This window comes from Stenella coeruleoalba (assembly GCF_951394435.1).
Source record: "Stenella coeruleoalba genome assembly, chromosome: 17".
Lineage (NCBI taxonomy): Eukaryota > Metazoa > Chordata > Mammalia > Artiodactyla > Delphinidae > Stenella > Stenella coeruleoalba.
This window is the reverse complement of record NC_137163.1, coordinates 362237-378710: the sequence shown is the minus strand read 5'-3', so window position 1 is coordinate 378710 and position 16474 is coordinate 362237. Positions and strand designations below refer to the sequence as shown.

Sequence of the window (16474 nt, the reverse complement as noted above, 5' to 3'; positions counted from 1 at the left end):
TGGTACTGGACGCACACGCCCGCTGGTTTGGGGGAAGGGAAGGGGCTCGAGGAAGGATCCGTGAGGGGAGGGGCAGTGAGAGGTGGGGTTGGAGGAAGGGGCGGGTCGGAGTTGGAGGAAGGGGCGATGAGGGGAAGGGCCGAGGAAAGGGTGGCGAGAGGAGGGGTTTCTAGGGGAGGGGCTGAGGAAGGAGTGGTGAGGGAGGGGTCGGGGAGGGGGAGAGGGATTGGAGGAAGCTGCGGTGAGGAGCGGGGCATTGAGGGGAGGGGTTGGAAGAAGGGGCCGAGGAGGACGTAGGGCGGAGTTGGAGGAAGGGGCGGTAAGGAGTGGGGCTGAGGAGGGGGCGGGGCCGAGGAAGGGTATTGAGGGGAGGGGAGGGCGGCGCGGGGAGGGGTTGGAGGAAGGGGCTGAGAAGGAGGTGGAGGGGAGGGGTCGGAGGAAGGGGCGGGAGGGGAGGGTCGGAGAGGGGAGCGCTTGGTGGAAGCGGCGGTGAGGGGAGGGGCCGAGAAAGGGGCTTGAGGGGAAAAAAGGTTGGACACCTGCGGGCGGAAGGCTCTGAGTGGGTACAGCCGCGCGGGGGTCCTTCGCAGAGGACCGGTAGGGATTCTGGAAGAGGAGGTGCGGGGCCGTACCGAGGGGGCGGCCGCCAGAGCATGCGCACGGGCTCTGCAGCGGTCGGGCGCGGAGTTGGGGCGCGGGGACGCGGGGCGGCGCGAAGCGGGGCCCTCTGCCGCCCCGCGCTCTCATGTACGCCTTCTACTCGCTGCTCATCTACATTTTCTACAGCCTCTTTCGCAGGGATGGCGGGGCCGCGGCGGCCGCCGACCCTGGGAACCCCGCCCAGGTGAGCGGGGGCGGGCGCAGCTCGTCCGGCGACCCCCTTCCGGAGAACGGTTTTGCAGGCCGGCGCTGCGTAGGTCCCGGGGCGCTGACGCGGGGGAGGGGCCGTGCCGAGGACCCCGTCTCTGGTGTTGGAAGCTGAGAGCCCGGCTCCAGCCCCTCGGGCTCAGTTCTCGGAGGCAGGGAGCCCCACGGGCTGCCTGGCCTCGCCTCAGGGACTCCCCCCCCGCTCCCTCCCTAGAGTGCCCGCGGCAAGCCCGGGGGTCGCCGCCGCCCCGACCAGCCCACCGCAGAGCTGTGGACCGAGCTGACCGGCCTGGTCGGTAGGTACTGTTGGTGCATCGGGAGTGCTGCGTCTCCCGGGGCAACGAGGGAGCGCCGCCGTCCGAGAGATGCAGGGGTGCCTGTGCCCTCATTGGGAGGGAGGGAGCTGGCAGGTGCCGGCTAGTGGCCTAGCAAACGACACGTGACCCAGCACGCCTACCCATCCCACTGCCTCGCAGGCTGCTCGGAGTCCGAGGATGGGCCGGGAGGGGCAGCGGAGGGCCGTCCGGCCGAGGTCTCACTGGAGGAGGCTCTCGTGCGTCTTGCGGAGTTCCTCTCAGTCCAGCTGGGGGCGGAAGAGAGCTTCGGGAATTCTGCCGACCTGAGCAAGGTAAGCAGAGTTGAGATTTCTACGACAACCTGTTCTGTGTTCTCAGGCCTACCGATTTCCATCCATACGCCTGTATCCTCTCCACCCGGCCCCCATCCTTTTCCACTTGGATTTCTATTTCTTTCCCAGCCTGGTGATGTTCCCCCACTATTGACGGTGACCGGTCAGCTCTTGGCCCTCCTGGCATGGATTCGGAGCCCCAGGGGGAGGCAGGTCCTGCCCCAGGCGACGCAGCCAGCCTCAGGGGTGCAGCCCCCCACTCCTGCTGGTGCGTAAGGAGTAGTGAGTTGAAGAGGGAGTTTGTCCAGGGAGTGACGCCCACCAGAACCCTAGCAGCCAGATGTGAGGTGTCCCTTCCTTCAGGCCAGAGAGCTCTTCTGTCCTGACTGGGTCCACCCCACCCCAGGATCCCCATCCCAAGAAGAAAGCCCTCCTGTTTCACCAAGGGGTGAGGCCCAGGGGCAGCAGCCTCCTCAGTTAGAGGAGGACCAGAGAGCTTGGCAGCGGCTGGGACAGCTTATCCTTGGACAGGTGAGGGGCCCAGGAGGCAGTGGGGGGTTGGGGGGGTCTGAAAGGGGACTGGAAGGAGGCGTTCCACCCGGTGCTCTTTCCTCCTTTCCAGCTGGAAGAGCTGAAGCAGCAGCTGGAACTGCAGGAGAAGGAGCTGGGCCAGCTGCGTGTGGGAGTGGTGAGGCTGCTGGGGTGGGGGCTGGACAAGGGGGACATGAGAGGGTCTCAGCCTCCAGGTGAGTTTTGAGGGCTTCCTTCTCTCCCAGGGGGCGACAGACTCGGAGAAAAGGGTTCAGCATCTGACTCTGGAAAACAAGGCCCTGAAACAGAGCCTGAGCCTTACTCGGGACCTCCTGCTGCACTGGGGCCCCGCCCCCCCCAACAGGGCCCCGCAGGTATCCTGCTCCTTAGCTGCCACTGTCCCTGCAGCCCGGGGCTCCTGCACCCTGGTCTCTAGCAACACCGCCTGGGCTTTCTCAGGACTTTGCGCTCACTGGAGCAGAGGCAGGGAGCCCCCTCTGACCCTTCAGACCTGAGGCCCGGACTGTGGGTGGCAAATGCATGGTAGCCCCTTCAAGGAGGCTGATGCCCATGGGAGAATCCCCTCCTTTCAGTCCATGGTTTCTCCCAGTGACTGACTCCAGGAGAGCAGAGAGACGTGGGGAAAGGAGCCCTGCATGGATCGGGAGGCGGGTGTGTGACCAGCTTTGTGAGCCCCTGTCGACTTGACTTTCGCATCTGTAAAATGGCGCAGCTGGAGCGCCCCTTCCTGAGTTTCCTCCTGGCTCCACACTTCAGCTGCCCCACTCCCCTTGCAGGAACAGGAGGAGGCAGAGGCACTGCTGGAGCTCCGGGGCCGGCTTCAAGAGGCCCAGGACACCACAGAAGCTCTCCGAGTCCAGGTGGGCTCTGGGCCCAGGGGCTGGGAAGTCTGGGACTCTGGGGAGGGGGTGTCTGAGGCAGAGCCTGGTAAGTGCCTGTTTCCTCAGTGACAAGGCTGGGGTTGGGTGGGGCAGCTAGGGGTGCAGGAGGTGCAGCTTCAGGGCCTTCGGGGGGCCCTCCGGCAGCTCCAGCAGGAGGCTGAGCAGAAGTGCAGGAGGGAGCTGCAGCAGATGCGCGGGCAGCTGGCAGGTAAGGGCTGGGCTCCGGAGCTCACGGGAAGGCTGTGGGGTCTGGGCTTTCCCTCACAACAGCCTTCCTGCCCCCAGGACTTCGTGCTCGCATGGCCAGCTTGCGTCAGGGCTGTGGGGATCTCCGAGGACTGGTCAGCACCTTTACCCAGAGCTGCCAGGGTTCGCTGAGCGAAGCCCGGGGCCAGGTCAGGACCACTCGCTCCCCTCCCTTGCACTTGTTCTCTGTGCAGCCTCGTCACTGGCCTTCCCTTGGAGAACCCCTGGTCTCCCTTCCTTTCCAGCCCCAGGGTCTTGTCTCGTCTACTGCAAATCTTAGGTTCTGGAACCAGAACAACTGTGTTCTGTGCAAACTGGGGTGACGGTGAATCCCTCACAGGATTGCCAGGAAGCCCACGGTCCTCCTCGGGTCCCTGAGCTCCATCCCAGGCCCACTGAATGACGCCCCAAGGGTCTGAAGCCACTGAAAGTTGTGGATCCCCACAGCTGGGGGCCACGTGGTGGATATTGCCCTCAGCACCCCATCCCTCGCTCTCTTCCCACTGCCTTCCCCTTCCTCACCTTTCTGTGCCCCCAGGTATCGTGGGCCCTGGGGGCACTGTCAGCGGGCGGGGCTGGGACTCAGCTCCTTGAGGCACAGCAGGGGCCCCCAACTGGATGCCCAGGGCGGCTGCTGGAGCTCAAGGGTATGGCAGGCTTGGGGAGAAAAGGGCTGGGGCAGCAGAGGTGGGGGACATGGGGGCTCTCCATGCTTCAGGATCTGGGAGGCAGCCCCCTGATCTGATCTCCACCCCAGGAAACATCCGTGTGCTCTGTCGGCTGAGGCCAGGGACACCCTCCAACTTGGTGAGCTTAGAGCCCGGCCCGGGTGGCACTGTCACCACCTGCTATCGAGGGCACCAGCGTCGCTTCCGCCTGGACTGGGTCTTCCCTCCACACGCCAGCCAGGAGGAGGTGATGCTCCACCCTTTCACCTGTGTCAGCTGTCACTCAGAGTTCCCTGGAGACCAGAGAAGGCTCCTGTCTGTCTGCCCTCCCAGGAGAGAGGGCGGCTGGACTCCAGCAGGGAAGGGGAGGGAGCCGGAGGGTCTGGGAGGCAGGACTGGTATTCTAGCTGGGCACCTACTTTCTTTCCAGGATTTCCGCTTTGCATCCCCCCACCAAACTCTGCAGGCTGGGGGGGACAGACTTTATGGCTTAAACAGGAAGATTAACATTTTCAAAAGTAACTTTGTGCCAGGAAACGAAGGAAAATGAACACGTTTGAGGTGATGGTTACTCAGGGGGCTGTGGAGCATGGCTGGGGTGCTGTTGTTGTTGTGAGGTCAGCACTGTGACCTCCTTCCCGCAGGCTTCACTGACTGCCCACTCCCCTGGCCCAGGGTCCAGAGATGGTCAGCTCTGAGGGTGGGTAGCTCTCCTTGTTTTGTTGGCAAGGGGAGTGGGGGGGCACAGGTGAGCTTCCAACCCCAGCCCCCCACTGCCTCGTTTCCTGCACACTATCTTCACTGCACACCAACTTGCAACTAGAGCTCAGGAAACAAGGCTGAGAGCTGGGAGGGGGTGAGGCGAGGGGCAGAGCTATCAGAGACCCAGACCTGTGCTGCCCTCACGGGGACAGACTGTGATGAGAGTGCCTGGCAGGTACTCCCTTCCTCACTTTTTGGGGCACCGCAGCCGTTTTCCACCTACCTCTATTTACCCCCCCATACCACCCCCACCCTGTCTTCAGCCTCCATCCCAACCGCAGCCCTGAACAGGGGCCCCTCGTCTACTGTCCTCTGGGTAGCCTTCCTAGACAGGGTCCTCCACTTCTGGCTGAAAGAGCCGAAGGGCTGTTACTGGGCTCCCTCGCCTGTATTCCCCGTCTCTGTCTGCAGTAGCGCCCCCGACACTCCTTTCTAGTCATGGAATCCTAGCAACCTCACTGGCAATTCTGGATTCTGCCCTTGTAGCTGGCAACCAAAATTTCAAAGAGATCTGACAGCCCAGTAGTTACCCGCCACCTGGGCACAAAAGCTGGCCGACTGTGTCATTGCTCAAGAGGCTGCTGCTGGTGTCCAGTTGCCAAAGGACGCAAGTCCCAGCTCCATCTCCCCTTCACCTGCCTCTCTGCACCCTCCCAGGGCCCGACTTCCAGGATCCTGGTTGCCCACCAGCCTCCACACATGGGACCCTCTGGGTTCATCTTTCATGTGCCAAGTGCTGCACTAGTCCTCTCGGTCTGCATTCTCACTTAATCCTCACAGCAGGTGCCACTCCAGCCCTCATCTCACAGAGGGCAAGATGAGTGACTTGCCTCCAGTCACACCCAGGGTTTGAACTTGGCCATCAAGCCCAGGGTCTGGGCTCTTGCCTGCTACACCCCCAAGCCTTCCAAGCAGTCAATCGTCAATCAATACTCTGCATCACCTGTTCCTGCTACCTGTCACGTCCCTTCCCTACTTTGCCTGGCAAATTCTGGCAAATGCCACCTTCTCCAGGGAGCCTCACCTGTCTGTTGGGAGATCCACTCTTCCACTGTGCTCCCCTAGAGCCAGCCTCCTTCCAGGGGAATCAAGTTTTGTTCACACCTTGCCCCAGGTCCTGGGGCTTAGGGCCCCTCCCAACCCCTCCTACTCCTAGGTCTTCAGGGAGCTGGAGTCGGCTGTGCTGTCCTGCCTCGGAGGCTACAGTGTCTGCATTTTCACCTACGGTCAGACAGGGACGGGAAAGACTTACAGCATGGAGGTGGGAAAGGGGGCAGTCTGGGTGGCTCCTGGGGCCAGTGGCTGGGATGTGAGCCCGATGAGGCACCCCACCCCCTCCCCAGGGCCCACCTGAGGACCCTGGCATAGCTCCTAGGGCGCTGCAGTCACTGTTCCGGGAGATGGGAACAGGGGGACAGCACCACGTGACCCTCAGCATGGTGGAGATCTACAACGAGGCTGTCAGGTCAGGGCCGCAAACGGTGCCTCCTCCCCGCCCGGGGCCCCAACTTCTGGCTCCGCCCCTCAGAACCCCCAACAGAGCCTTCCCTCTTTTCGCCAGGGACCTCCTAGCCCCAGGGCCTCCCCAGCGCCTGGCAGTGAGGCAGGGCCCAGCAGGCGAAGGGGGGATCCAGGTGGCTGGCCTCACCCACTGGGACGTGCCCAATCTGGAGTCGTTGCACCAGGTGAGGGTGCCCCGTGGGGCCACGCAGCCCTCCAAGCCCCCGCCCTGTACTCCCACCTGGGCCGCGGACGCCGCAGCAGGCCAGCCCTGTCGTCCGTCCTCCAGATGCTGAACCTGGGGAGGAGCAACCGGGCCACCGCCGCCACAGCCATGAACCAGCACAGCTCTCGTTCGCACGCCCTGGTCACGCTGACGCTGCGCACGGCGTCCCCATCAAGCGGTCCCGGCACCGCAGGTACCTCGGCGTCTGAGTCCTGCGGGGGGCTTCGCTGCACCCGAGACCGGGCCTCCCTCCACGCCGGGCTCGCTCGCCCCTGCAGGCACGCTGCACCTAGTGGACCTGGCAGGGTCCGAGCGCGCCTGGAAGGCAGGGGCGGCCGGCACGTCGCATGAAGACCGGGACGGCGCTCAGCGTCTGCGGGAGGCTCGGACCATCAACCGCTCGCTGCTGGCGCTGGGAGGAGTGATGGCCGCGCTGCGGGCTCGCCGGCCACACGTGCCCTTCCGCGACTCGCAGCTCACGCGCCTGCTGCAGCCCGCACTGGGCCCTGGCGCCACCGCTGTGCTGCTGCTGCAGGTGGGGCCAGGCGGCCGCGGCCCGCGGGAGGGTCGTTTGCATGCCAGGCGCCGCCCACCCGGGCCCGCCCACCAGCGCCGCTCCCCGCAGGTCTCCACGCGGCCCGAGGATCTCGGCGAGACCGTGTGCTCGCTCAAGTTCGCCGAGCGAGTGGGGCGAGTGGAGCTGGGGCCTGCTAGGCCCCGCAGGGCCCCGCGCTCCGGGACGCCCTCCTCCCTGAGCACCGACACACCACTCTCTGGGACCCCCTGCACCGCCACGCCCTCGCCCGGCAGCCCTCCAAGCCCCGGCCTGGACAGCGGCTCCAGCTCGGCCCTGGCACCGCCGGAGGACCTGCCTTCGTAGTCCTGCCCGAGAAGTCTGGGTCGCGTCTCTGCCGGCAGAGGCAGCGAAGTCCCTATTCCCCCCACGACCTCCTTGATCTCTGGGGTCCCGCTGCCCCCCAGACTCCCAGAGTCCACCCCTTTCTGTCCCGCCCCCAGAAGTGTTCCGCCTGGGGTAATGATCACACCACCGCCCCCCGCCCCCCCCCCCCCCGCCCCGGCCCAGGCCCTTAGCTTATCACCATCTGCTGTTATCGCCGCGCACAGCAGGGGATCCCAGAGTCGCGGAGGCAGACCCTGGCCAAGTGGCCACCAGACTCACTACCCCATCACCAAACATCAGACTTGCATTAAAATGTCGTTTGTTCCTTTACTCTTATCTTCCCCACTACCACCACCAAAACCAGGTAGGGTCTCCATTCTCCGTCCCCTCCCCCAAAGGTGCTACCTCCTTGCCAGGCAACAGTGGAGGGGGGACAGGACTTAGGGATGGAGCGGCTGGGGTGGTCATCAGGTCTACCCTCCCCCAGCCCGGAGCCAGGGAGGGGAAGTGACAGATGGTGATGGATGGATGGATGGATGGATGGATAGATGGACAGAGGGCTGCAGAAGGTGGGACCAGGAAGGGCTACTTCAAGCACAGCCCTGTTCCTTCCAGCCTTGCCTCTCGGGGTAAGAGAGGCATGACTGACCGTCAGGGCTGCGGTGGTGCCCAGCTGGGCCACAGCTCTTCGGGAGTGTCCAATAAACACGCGGATTCTCAGCACGGCTGGTACCTCGTGTCTCAAGGCGGAGCCACACATCCCTTAGTTTCCCCTCAACAGGCCTCAGGGTGGCAGGAGAGGGTGGGAGAGGAAAGCAGCCCCTGCCCGGGGAGCCTCACAGGCTGTACCAGGAGAGTAGCCAGCCTGGGGTAGGGGCAGCCAGGTCTCGGGGGTGGCTAACCCACGCATCATAGATGCTTTTGTTGGGTGGCACCCCCTGGAAGAGGGCATCTAGATCCCAGAGCAGCCTTGGGGAGCCATGGGTTTCAGGGACCACCCCCCAATAGCCTGTGCTGGTTGAGGGGGGGCACCGGGGGCAGGAGGTGGGTGGCAGTGGGGCAAATGGCATCACCACGTTGGGAGTGTAAATGGGCAAGTAGGAGGTAGGCAGCTGCCCCCAAAGCGAGGCCCTGTGGCTTCCACCAGGGAGTCCCCCAGGGCCTGGGGCACCCTGCAGTAAGTGCAGGGGCCAGGCTCTGGGTTCAGGGGAGAGGGGCGAGGGCCTGCTGTTTCCCCCCTGGGAAGTCTCCCCTTCTGCTCTCAGGGACCCTGGGAGGGGGCAGACGGGCCACAGAGGCCTCTCAGAGGTGGGGACTGGAGTGGGTGCCTCTTCCTCCCCTATGCGAACTGAGCCTGACCGACTTGGGCTGCTCGGCGGCGCCCCCTCCCCGGAGTCCCCTAGCAGAGACTTTATGCTGAAGCCCTCGCGGGGCGGCGGCTGGGGACTGGGCGGCCGGTAGGGCCGGCCATGCAGCACATAGGGGCCCAGGTCCTTGGCGAAGGCTCCCCTGGCGCCCCTGCTCTGCCAGCGCCTGCACAGGGCCGTGTTCTGCAGCCGCAGCGCCTCGGCTGGGATCAGGCTCACGTCGACCGCCCAGAAGTTGCCCTTGGCCTGGGGCTTCGCGGGATCTTTGGGCACCTGGTGGAGGAGGGGGGCAGGCTTGGGTGGGGCTGTACGACCCCGGATACTCAGGATTTCCGCCCGCGTCCCGCCCCCAGGCTCCGACCCTCGCCCTGCCCCACCTTGCGGAAGCACCGGTTGGAGGAGAGGTTGTGGCGGATGGAGTCTTTCCAGCCCTCGTAATCGTCCCTGAAGAAGGGGAACACGGCCTGGACCTGACGGATGATCTGAAACCATCGGGCGGGCAGCGGGCGCCGTGAGCCGGGGCGCGTGGGCGGGGGGCCACGCTGCCCCTCCCCTCGCCTCTGCGTGGCCCCCCTCGCCGGGAAGGGGCCTGCCTGAGTGCTTTAGCTCTCTCCCTGGGTGCCCAGGCCAGGACCGGCCCCACTGGCATGGCTGGGTAGGGCCAGGTCGGGGTGGAGGCCGGAGCCTGAGCCTCCGAGCAGGGGCCAGGTGGAGGACGCTTCCGGGGACAGGTCCGATCACGGAGTGTGAGGGAGAGCGGGCGGGGATCCTCTCACCTGGGCCAGCTTCAGCCTGCGGGAGGGTGCGGCCTGGATCACCAGGGCGATCATGGCCAAGTAGGTGTAGGGGGGCTTGTCATGCCGCAGGTATCTCTTCTTCCTCCTCTGGGGGTGCTGGGAGGGCGACTCCCCCCCGGGGAGCCCCAGGCGGGGGTTGCTGCAGGGCCCCATGCAGAGGAAGCAGGCAACGTGGGCAGGGGTCCGGCCGGGTGGTGGGCGCAGGGCACTGGGGCAGTGTGGTAGTGTGGTGAGGAAGAGCTGGGGCCTGAGGCCAGGCGGGGGCTGGCGGGCCAAGCCCTTTATCATTCGGATGGAAGGGGGAGGGGAGGGGAGGCCAAGGGAGGTAGAAATACGCGGTGGGGGAGGGGAGCGTGCAGAGGGCAGCCACAATTAGCAGGTTTCGGTTAATCTGGAAGGGAGGGGCAGGAAAGATTCCAGTGGGGGCTGCAGGCGGCCACCCCCCAGGCCTCATTCCTCACCCCTGGGCTGCCTTTGGCACCCCCCCTAGAGCTGTAAGGAAAAGCCCTTGGAAGGGTCTTATGACCCACAGTTACTTTATCCCATCTAGATCCCAGGTTCACATTTAACAGATGGGGGAGTGATTGGTCCGAGAGGAGCTGCCAAGAAGGGGTGGGTCCTGCCCAGAGTTCAAGGCCAAGCAGCTAGCAGGACTTGGGTGGTGGTCTGGGAGGGCTTCCTAGAGGAAACCTCAGAAATAAAAGAAGGATACAGTTGACTCAAGGGATTTTCCCACAGGCTGCTGCATGGCCCCAGAAGGCTCCCCAGGCCCTGGAGGTCACTTTCCTTCCCTCCTTGGTGCTGGTCAACAGTGGGTCCTGGGAACTGACCATAACAATAGTCCCTCATTATGCCCTGTGCACCTCACTGGTCCTAGGTAAGCTGGACCCCCCTGGCTTGAGAGAACTTCCTGGAAGTATGTTTGCCTCTCTACTCTTCTGGTCCTCTGGGTCCAGATACTCTGGAGGTTGTCCCCTGAGGAGGACGCCACTTGGTCCTCTGGGGCACTCAGGCAGTGCCCCTGGGTGGGTGTGCATGGAAGGAGAGGCCTTATAGCTGTAGGTGTTTACTGGCTACCACTTGGGGCCAGGCCTTGAGAACACAGCCCTGTGGGTCATGGTGCCTGCCCAGGGGAGCCTGCAAGAACCACTTGGCATCACCCTGGGCAGGAGTGAGGACAGGTGTGTTATGTCTGGGTACACAGGGCTTCCCAGGCAGCCCCAATGCCCCATGGCTTAGGCGAGGAGGGAGATGCTCCCCAGGCAGGAGGGGGGTAGGCCTGAGTAGAGGAGGGGCACTCTGGGAGACAGAGTGGAGGCTGAGCCTGGGGAGGCCTGCAGGGCCAGCACCCTTGGTCAGCCCTGGCCAGAGCTTCTGAGTGCTTCAGCAGGCACGGGGCCTGGCCCAAAGGTGCGATTCTGGAAAAATGCATTTGGCAGCTGCCCGGAGACATGGTCCTCCCGGGTCCCAGACCTTCTGTCCCCTGACCTCCTCCCTGGCCATCTAGTCTGTGGCTCTCCCCCTCAAGTCAGTCAGGGCCTGTGCTCTGTACCCTGACCCAAAGCCTGGGTTCCCCCCGGTGAGGACTGGGCAAGTCTGCAAAGGGATTATCTGGCCCGGGACACCAGCAGTGGTGGGGTGTTGCTACTAGGACCCCAGACCCGAGCAAAGCCACAGAAGCACAGGGAGACTTTCTATCGCTTCACTCTAAGATTTCGGCTTTTCTTGGGCGGCAGCAGCACCCCTTCCGAACACACACCAATTATACCCTTAGAGGGTGGAAAATCTGCAGCCTACAGTGGGTGCCCAGCTCTCACTGAGGTGCTGAGGGAAGGGGTGAGTGATGGGTGCAGTGGAGGAGGAAGCCTGGAGCTGAGATGGATGATGTATGTGGGGTACCACACGGCTCCCTCCACTATCTCAGACTCTTTCTTCAGACTTCACCTGGCTTCCTCTGGATCCCTATGTCACCTCCTCAACTCCTGTCTGTTTCCAGGGCTCTAGCTGAGGGGTCCTTGTGTCTCATCAGGCGACCTATGGCTTCCTAGCTCCACTCGGTCATTAGAGAGGTCTTTTTCTCCAACAGGTCTTAAGTCACCCCCTCTCCTCCACTGGTCCTCCTGTGCTTCCAGGATAAAGCCCAGCTCTTGGTTTGGCGTTCAAGGCTCCTCATGTCCTGACTGTTCATCACTGACCGCACGTACCACCCTACCGGGCCCCCGCCCTCCTAAACCACCACCTCAATTCTTCCCACCGGGTCCTTCCACCTCTGCGCATGCTCTTCTCTACACCAGTGATGCCCCTGCTTTGTCGAGTGAACTCTGACCCTTCCTTAAAAGCTCAGCGTAAATAGATGACCACCCTCCTGGGAACCTTTTGATTACTTGCCCTTCCCGCCCCAACCGGGCCCCACCGCGCCGAGGACGCCCCTACCACAGACGTTTGCACCGTGCGGTCAGCAACCACCCTCTACTTGCTCCGCGCAAGCCCCGCCCCCGCGCGGCTCGGCCCCGCCCCCCGCGGCTCGGCCCCGCCCCCCCACGGCTCGGCCCCCGCCCCCTGCTCCCACTGGCAGCCGCGGCTTCCGGCTCCGGGACCTGCGGGCCGGAAGTATCGCGTTGCCATGGCGAGGGCCGGGCGCGGGGCCCGCCCCCGCGGCGCCGGGAGGAGCGCTAGGCTGACGGACCCGCAGACGGGCTCCGATCGACTGCGCGGTGGCTGCTGGCGCGAGGCGGAAGGTCAGGCGCGGACTTCCGGGGCCTGCTGGCGGGAGGGGAGGCGCCGGAGGTGGGAGGGGGTGAGGGGAGACGGGGAGGCCCGGGTCCGGGCGGGAGGCTGTCCAGGCCCCGCTTGGGCGCAGGTGGGTGAGGCCCGGGCAGCCGGTGCTGAGGGTCAGGAAGGCTCCTGGAGTGGCAGGCTGTGAAGGCCACCGGTAGGCTGTTCACGTTTTAGCTAAAGGTGGAGTTGTTTGCAGCCTTGCAACCTGTTGGTCAGGTAGGCAGCACTAAAGTTACCTCCATGTCAGCTGAGGAAATTAAGGCCTGCGGAGAAGTGACTTGCCAGGCTTCTTTTGGGCTTTGGAGTTAGGCCAGAGGAGAAACTGAAGCCTTTCTGGGGCAAGTTCCTTAAACTTCCAGGGGTTCAAGTGACCTCACTTGTGGGGGGGATCCTGGGCTCCAGCTCACAGATCGGTGTCCGGGCGGGAATACTGGCTGCTGTGTGGTAAGTGCCGGCCGTGCTGGTGCGGAGGCGCTCGGGCCTGGGAGGGAGTATCCACGCCGGGCTGGGGCCCCTCGCCGTCCTGGAGCAGAGGCTGAGGCGACTGTGGGATTCATTTCCGTGGGTGCGGAGACGGGAGGTGTGTACGGAGTCATTCCAGGTTTGGGGAAGCGGGAGAAGGGCTGGACCTCCCCAAACCTCTGGGCCTTCCTTTTCCTCCCGGTTCTTAGCTTGGGGGTGGAGGTGCAGGGGCACCACACTGCTCTTCTCAGTTCCTGCCTTTGCTCCCCACCAGGATTGGGGAGCTCTCCCTGGGAGAGGTGTAAAGGGCCTCTGTGCCCTGGCTGGGCCGCCTCATTCACTTCAGGGGCGGCAAGGGGAGCCCCAGGCTGGAGTGAGTTGCCTAAGGGGCTGGTGGTTGCCTGAAGGATCTTGTGCGGGGCTGGCGCTGGGGTCCTTGCCTGGTGGCTGTGTGGGGCTCTGAGCAGCCAGCTCCCGTACCCCGCCTCTCCTGCCCCATCAGCTCTTACTCAGAGCTGGAATGGGGCAGCGTCAGCAGGTCTGTCCTCCCTTTCTGTGGGCGCTCCACTGACCCTCTCCACTGGCCTCATCCCTTACCTACTTAGTCTGTGCCTGGACTCGGCCCTCCCCAGAAGGTTGCCTGGGCTGTCAGGCACCTAGCGAGGGGGCTCTCGTATCTGTGGGCTCGGCGTTGGGGCCTGTGTTCTAGGGGTTTTGAATCTCTGCTGTCTGTCAACAGTTTGCCTCCACTGTGTGCAGTTCTGGAACCTCAGTCTCGGATGAACCTCTGGTGACCCAGCACACCATCTGTGCCCCAAGAGTGCCCCACCCCAGTGCCTCTGCCATGGTCCGCCTGTTCACTAAAGCAGGACGTCTGGGTGGCAGTGTCTTCCCTCACCTCCAGCGCCCCAGAACTTCCTCCTCAGTACCCCGGATCCTGGCCCTCCTGTCCGTCCCTTCCACCATATAGCCTGCTCCTGTGGCTCCTCAGTTCCGTCCGGGATGGTAGCCTTTGCTCCTGGCTGCGCCCTTCTTGGCCGTGTCTCAGCTCCTCGACTTCACCCTTCTCACCTGAGCCAAAGTGAGGGGTCTGAAACGCAGATCTGATTCTTGTGCTCTCCTCCTGGAAATCCTTCCTCACAGACTGCAGAATGACATGCCTGTCTTTGCACGCTAGCCCCCGTCCCCTGCCCAACTCCTGATCACCTTGCCATGTGTGTGTCCGACCACCACCCTCCTGAACTCCTGCAATGGTGGTGGAGGGGAGGGGAGGGCGTACACCTCCCCTGTCCCTTTCCAAGCTCTGTGGCCTTAGGAAAGGTCTTGTCAGCACATCAGATTGAGAAAAAAGACAGAGAAGTGAAGGAAAGTCTAGTTCCAGACACCCAGGGGAGAGGGTCCCGGGGAGGAGAGCTTGCGCTCCACCGCCAGGAGCCCTGTGTGGGCAATGTGGTGAGGCCCGACGGCGGACGGCGGGTTCTGGGCTGCTTCCTTCCTGGGCGGCTGTGACAAACACAGAGATTGCCAGGACTGCGCGAGACCTTGGTCATTCTTTGCTCTGACCGTTGCTGTTGTGTTGGTTTTGTGTGGCGTGCTTTGTAAGTCTCACCCCCACCCACCCCCTAGAACCTCCTCCCGTTTTGGAAGGAGGAGCGCGGTGTAGTTGCAGGTGAACCCCGGGAGCCTCCAGGACTCAGATGCAGCCCCTGCAGAACCCTCCCCACTGTCAGGGAGGTTGGAATGGCCCTCGCTGCGCTGGCAGGGCCCGCGGTGAGCATTGCCGTTGCCGACAGGCCTCCTGCGTTTCCTCCGGGCTGATCTCCGGGTGGGTGAGCAATGCGTGTGTCACCATCGCTGGCTCTGCATCCCAGTGCTGAGCCCGACCCTGACGCAGCTGCACACGCAGCTGAGTGGTGGTCCTTTCCATCCAGCCGGCTCCGTCCCCAGCTCACCGTCCCCTGCGTCCCCGTCTGTGCCGTCCCCCAGTGCCCGGAATGCATCTGCTCCTGTGGTTATGGGTGCTTCCTGCAAGTCAGGCACCGGGTTCAGGGAAGAAAACAGTAAATTGAGTCAAAAATGAAAACAGGGTGAAGAGACAGGAGTGACGAGGTAACCACAGAAGACCTCTGAGGAGCTGATATTTATATTGAGATCTGAGGGACTTCCCTGGTGGCCAGTATTTAAGAATCTGCCTGCCAAAGCAGAGGACACGGGTTTGACCCCTGGTCCGGTAGGATCCCACATGCCACGGAGCAACTAAGCCCACGCGCCACAACTACTGAGCCCGCGCGCCTGGAGCCCGTGCTCCGCAGCAAGAGAAGCCACCACAATGAAAAGCCCACGCACAGCAACAAAGAGTAGCCCCCGGCTCGACACAACTAGAGAAAAGCCCGCGCGTAGCAACAAAGACCCAATGCAGCCAAAAATAAAATAAATAAATAAATAAATTAAAAAAAATACACTTTAAATTGAGATCTGAGTTACAAGAAGGAAAGAGCTATTCTGAGATCTGGTGGAAGAACTTTCCAGACAGAAGGCACAGCGGATGCAAAGGAGGAGTGATGATGAGGATGGTAGATCAGGGGTCTGCAAAGCTTTTTTGTGGAGGGCCAGAGAGTAAGTATTTTAGGCTTTGCAGGCCATATGGTCCCTTTCGCAACTATTCTGCCCATTTGTGGAAAAGTAGCCACAGACAATACGTAAGTACATGTGCTCTGTTTCCACAAAACTTTATTGATAGACCCTGAAACTTGAATTTCATGTAATATTCATGTGTCACAAAATATTCTTTTTATTTTTTCCCCAATCATTAAAAAAGGTAAAAACCATTCTTAGCTTATGGGCCATACAAAAACAGCCAGTGGGCTGTAGTTTGCCAATTCCTGTGCTAGGCACCAAAAAATGCCTTTGTTGTCTAACTCATTGAATCCTCGTAAGACCCTTAAAATGAAAGTACTGTTACTCCATTTACAGATGAGGAAACATTTAAAAGAGGTCAAGAAACTTGACAAATCCCCTCAGCTGCTGCCACTTTAGACCCAGAGTCTGGTTCCAGAGCTCAGCTCCCAGCCTCTGTGGTACAGAGCCGAGGTTTCTGAGGTGCAGGAAGCGGTCTGGTGCTGAGTGGGAAGTGGAGAGAGGTGTGGGAGGGGACAGCAAGGCCAGGAGGGGCCAGACCACTCAGGGTTAGAGGCCAGGAGAAAACTTAGGTTGTATAGTTTTTTTTTGTTACATCAAAGTTTACTGAGGTATAGTTTACCTACAATAAAAGGCACCTATATAAAATAATTTGGTGGGTTTTGATAGATGTATATGTCCTTGTAAAAGCCACCATAATCCAGATGTAGAGCATTTCCATCATCCCCATTCCCTTCCCCAGGCAATCACTGATCTGCTATTTGGGTTTTTTTGGTTGTCGTTGTTGTTTTTATAAATTTGTCTATTTTATTTATTTACTTTTGGCTGCGTTGCTGCACACGGGCTGCTTCTAGTTGCAGCGAGCGGGGGCTGCTCTTTGTTGCAGTGCGCGGGCTTCTCATTGCGGTGGCTTCTCTTGCTGCGGAGCACGGGCTTCAGTAGTTGTGGCTCACGGGCTCAGTATTTGTGGCTCGCGGGCTCTAGAGTGCAGGCTCAGTAGTTGTGGCGCACGGGCTTTGTTGCTCCGCGGCATGTGGGATCTTCCCAGAGCAGGGCTCGAACCTCTGTCCCCTGCGTTGGCAGGCGGATTCTTAACCACTGCGCCACCAGGGAAGTCCCTACTTTTTGTTTTTATAGATGCACTGTCCCTTTTTTTTTTTTAAGAATTTCACATGAATGGAAGCGTACAGAATGAACACTTT

General features: G+C 62.0%; 3 protein-coding genes across 10 annotated transcripts in view; 2 read left to right on the top strand and 1 right to left on the bottom strand.

Moving 5' to 3' along the window:
• The first annotated feature begins 676 nt into the window (after positions 1 to 676).
• KIFC2 (kinesin family member C2) lies at positions 677 to 7230 on the top strand. Of its 5 annotated transcripts, XM_079901834.1 has the most exons (18): positions 731 to 844; positions 1082 to 1163; positions 1344 to 1495; positions 1625 to 1763; positions 1902 to 2026; positions 2118 to 2183; positions 2272 to 2400; positions 2824 to 2907; positions 3022 to 3136; positions 3214 to 3323; positions 3713 to 3821; positions 3932 to 4089; positions 5761 to 5865; positions 5948 to 6069; positions 6166 to 6289; positions 6394 to 6523; positions 6609 to 6865; positions 6956 to 7230. In XM_079901834.1, exons 1-18 carry the CDS (start codon positions 746 to 748, stop codon positions 7208 to 7210), a joined length of 2361 nt encoding a protein of 786 aa, XP_079757960.1. In that variant the 5' UTR covers positions 731 to 745; the 3' UTR covers positions 7211 to 7230. The 5 variants fall into 5 exon arrangements, with proteins under 5 accessions (XP_079757959.1, XP_079757958.1, XP_079757960.1 ...); XM_079901833.1 differs by having other exon boundaries at positions 677 to 913; positions 6609 to 7230; XM_079901832.1 differs by having other exon boundaries at positions 677 to 913; positions 6145 to 6289; positions 6609 to 7230.
• Positions 7231 to 7951: 721 nt separating this feature from the next.
• FOXH1 (forkhead box H1) lies at positions 7952 to 9615 on the bottom strand. Its single transcript, XM_079901835.1, has 3 exons — positions 9375 to 9615; positions 8976 to 9080; positions 7952 to 8871 (listed from the first exon to the last, which is right to left on the bottom strand). Exons 1-3 carry the CDS (start codon positions 9546 to 9548, stop codon positions 8068 to 8070), a joined length of 1083 nt encoding a protein of 360 aa, XP_079757961.1. The 5' UTR covers positions 9549 to 9615; the 3' UTR covers positions 7952 to 8067.
• Positions 9616 to 11572: 1957 nt separating this feature from the next.
• The window catches only part of PPP1R16A (protein phosphatase 1 regulatory subunit 16A), a 29704-nt gene continuing 24802 nt past the window's right edge, over positions 11573 to 16474 (top strand). Inside the window, exon 1 of one of the 4 annotated variants that reach the window (XM_079902245.1) lies at positions 11573 to 12133. The gene's annotated coding sequence lies outside the window, so the exon portion shown is untranslated. Of the gene's footprint in view, positions 12134 to 12185; positions 12256 to 12346; positions 12618 to 16474 lie in introns of those variants that run through there. The other 3 variants (XM_079902250.1, XM_079902246.1, XM_079902247.1) reach the window with 3 other exon arrangements.

Bases quoted from the DNA above. Each gene is read 5' to 3' on its own strand.
- KIFC2 (XM_079901832.1), top strand. From the start codon at position 746: ATGTACGCCTTCTACTCGCTGCTCATCTACATTTTCTACAGCCTCTTT. The intron at 3,822-3,931 runs GTATGGCAGGCT...TCTCCACCCCAG, and splicing joins GCGGCTGCTGGAGCTCAAGG to GAAACATCCGTGTGCTCTGT. The intron at 4,090-5,760 runs GTGATGCTCCAC...TCCTACTCCTAG, and splicing joins CACACGCCAGCCAGGAGGAG to GTCTTCAGGGAGCTGGAGTC.
- FOXH1 (XM_079901835.1), bottom strand. From the start codon at position 9,548: ATGGGGCCCTGCAGCAACCCCCGCCTGGGGCTCCCCGGGGGGGAGTCG. The intron at 9,081-9,374 runs GTGAGAGGATCC...CGATGGTTTCAG, and splicing joins GCAGGCTGAAGCTGGCCCAG to ATCATCCGTCAGGTCCAGGC. The intron at 8,872-8,975 runs GTGGGGCAGGGC...CTCCTCCACCAG, and splicing joins CCAACCGGTGCTTCCGCAAG to GTGCCCAAAGATCCCGCGAA.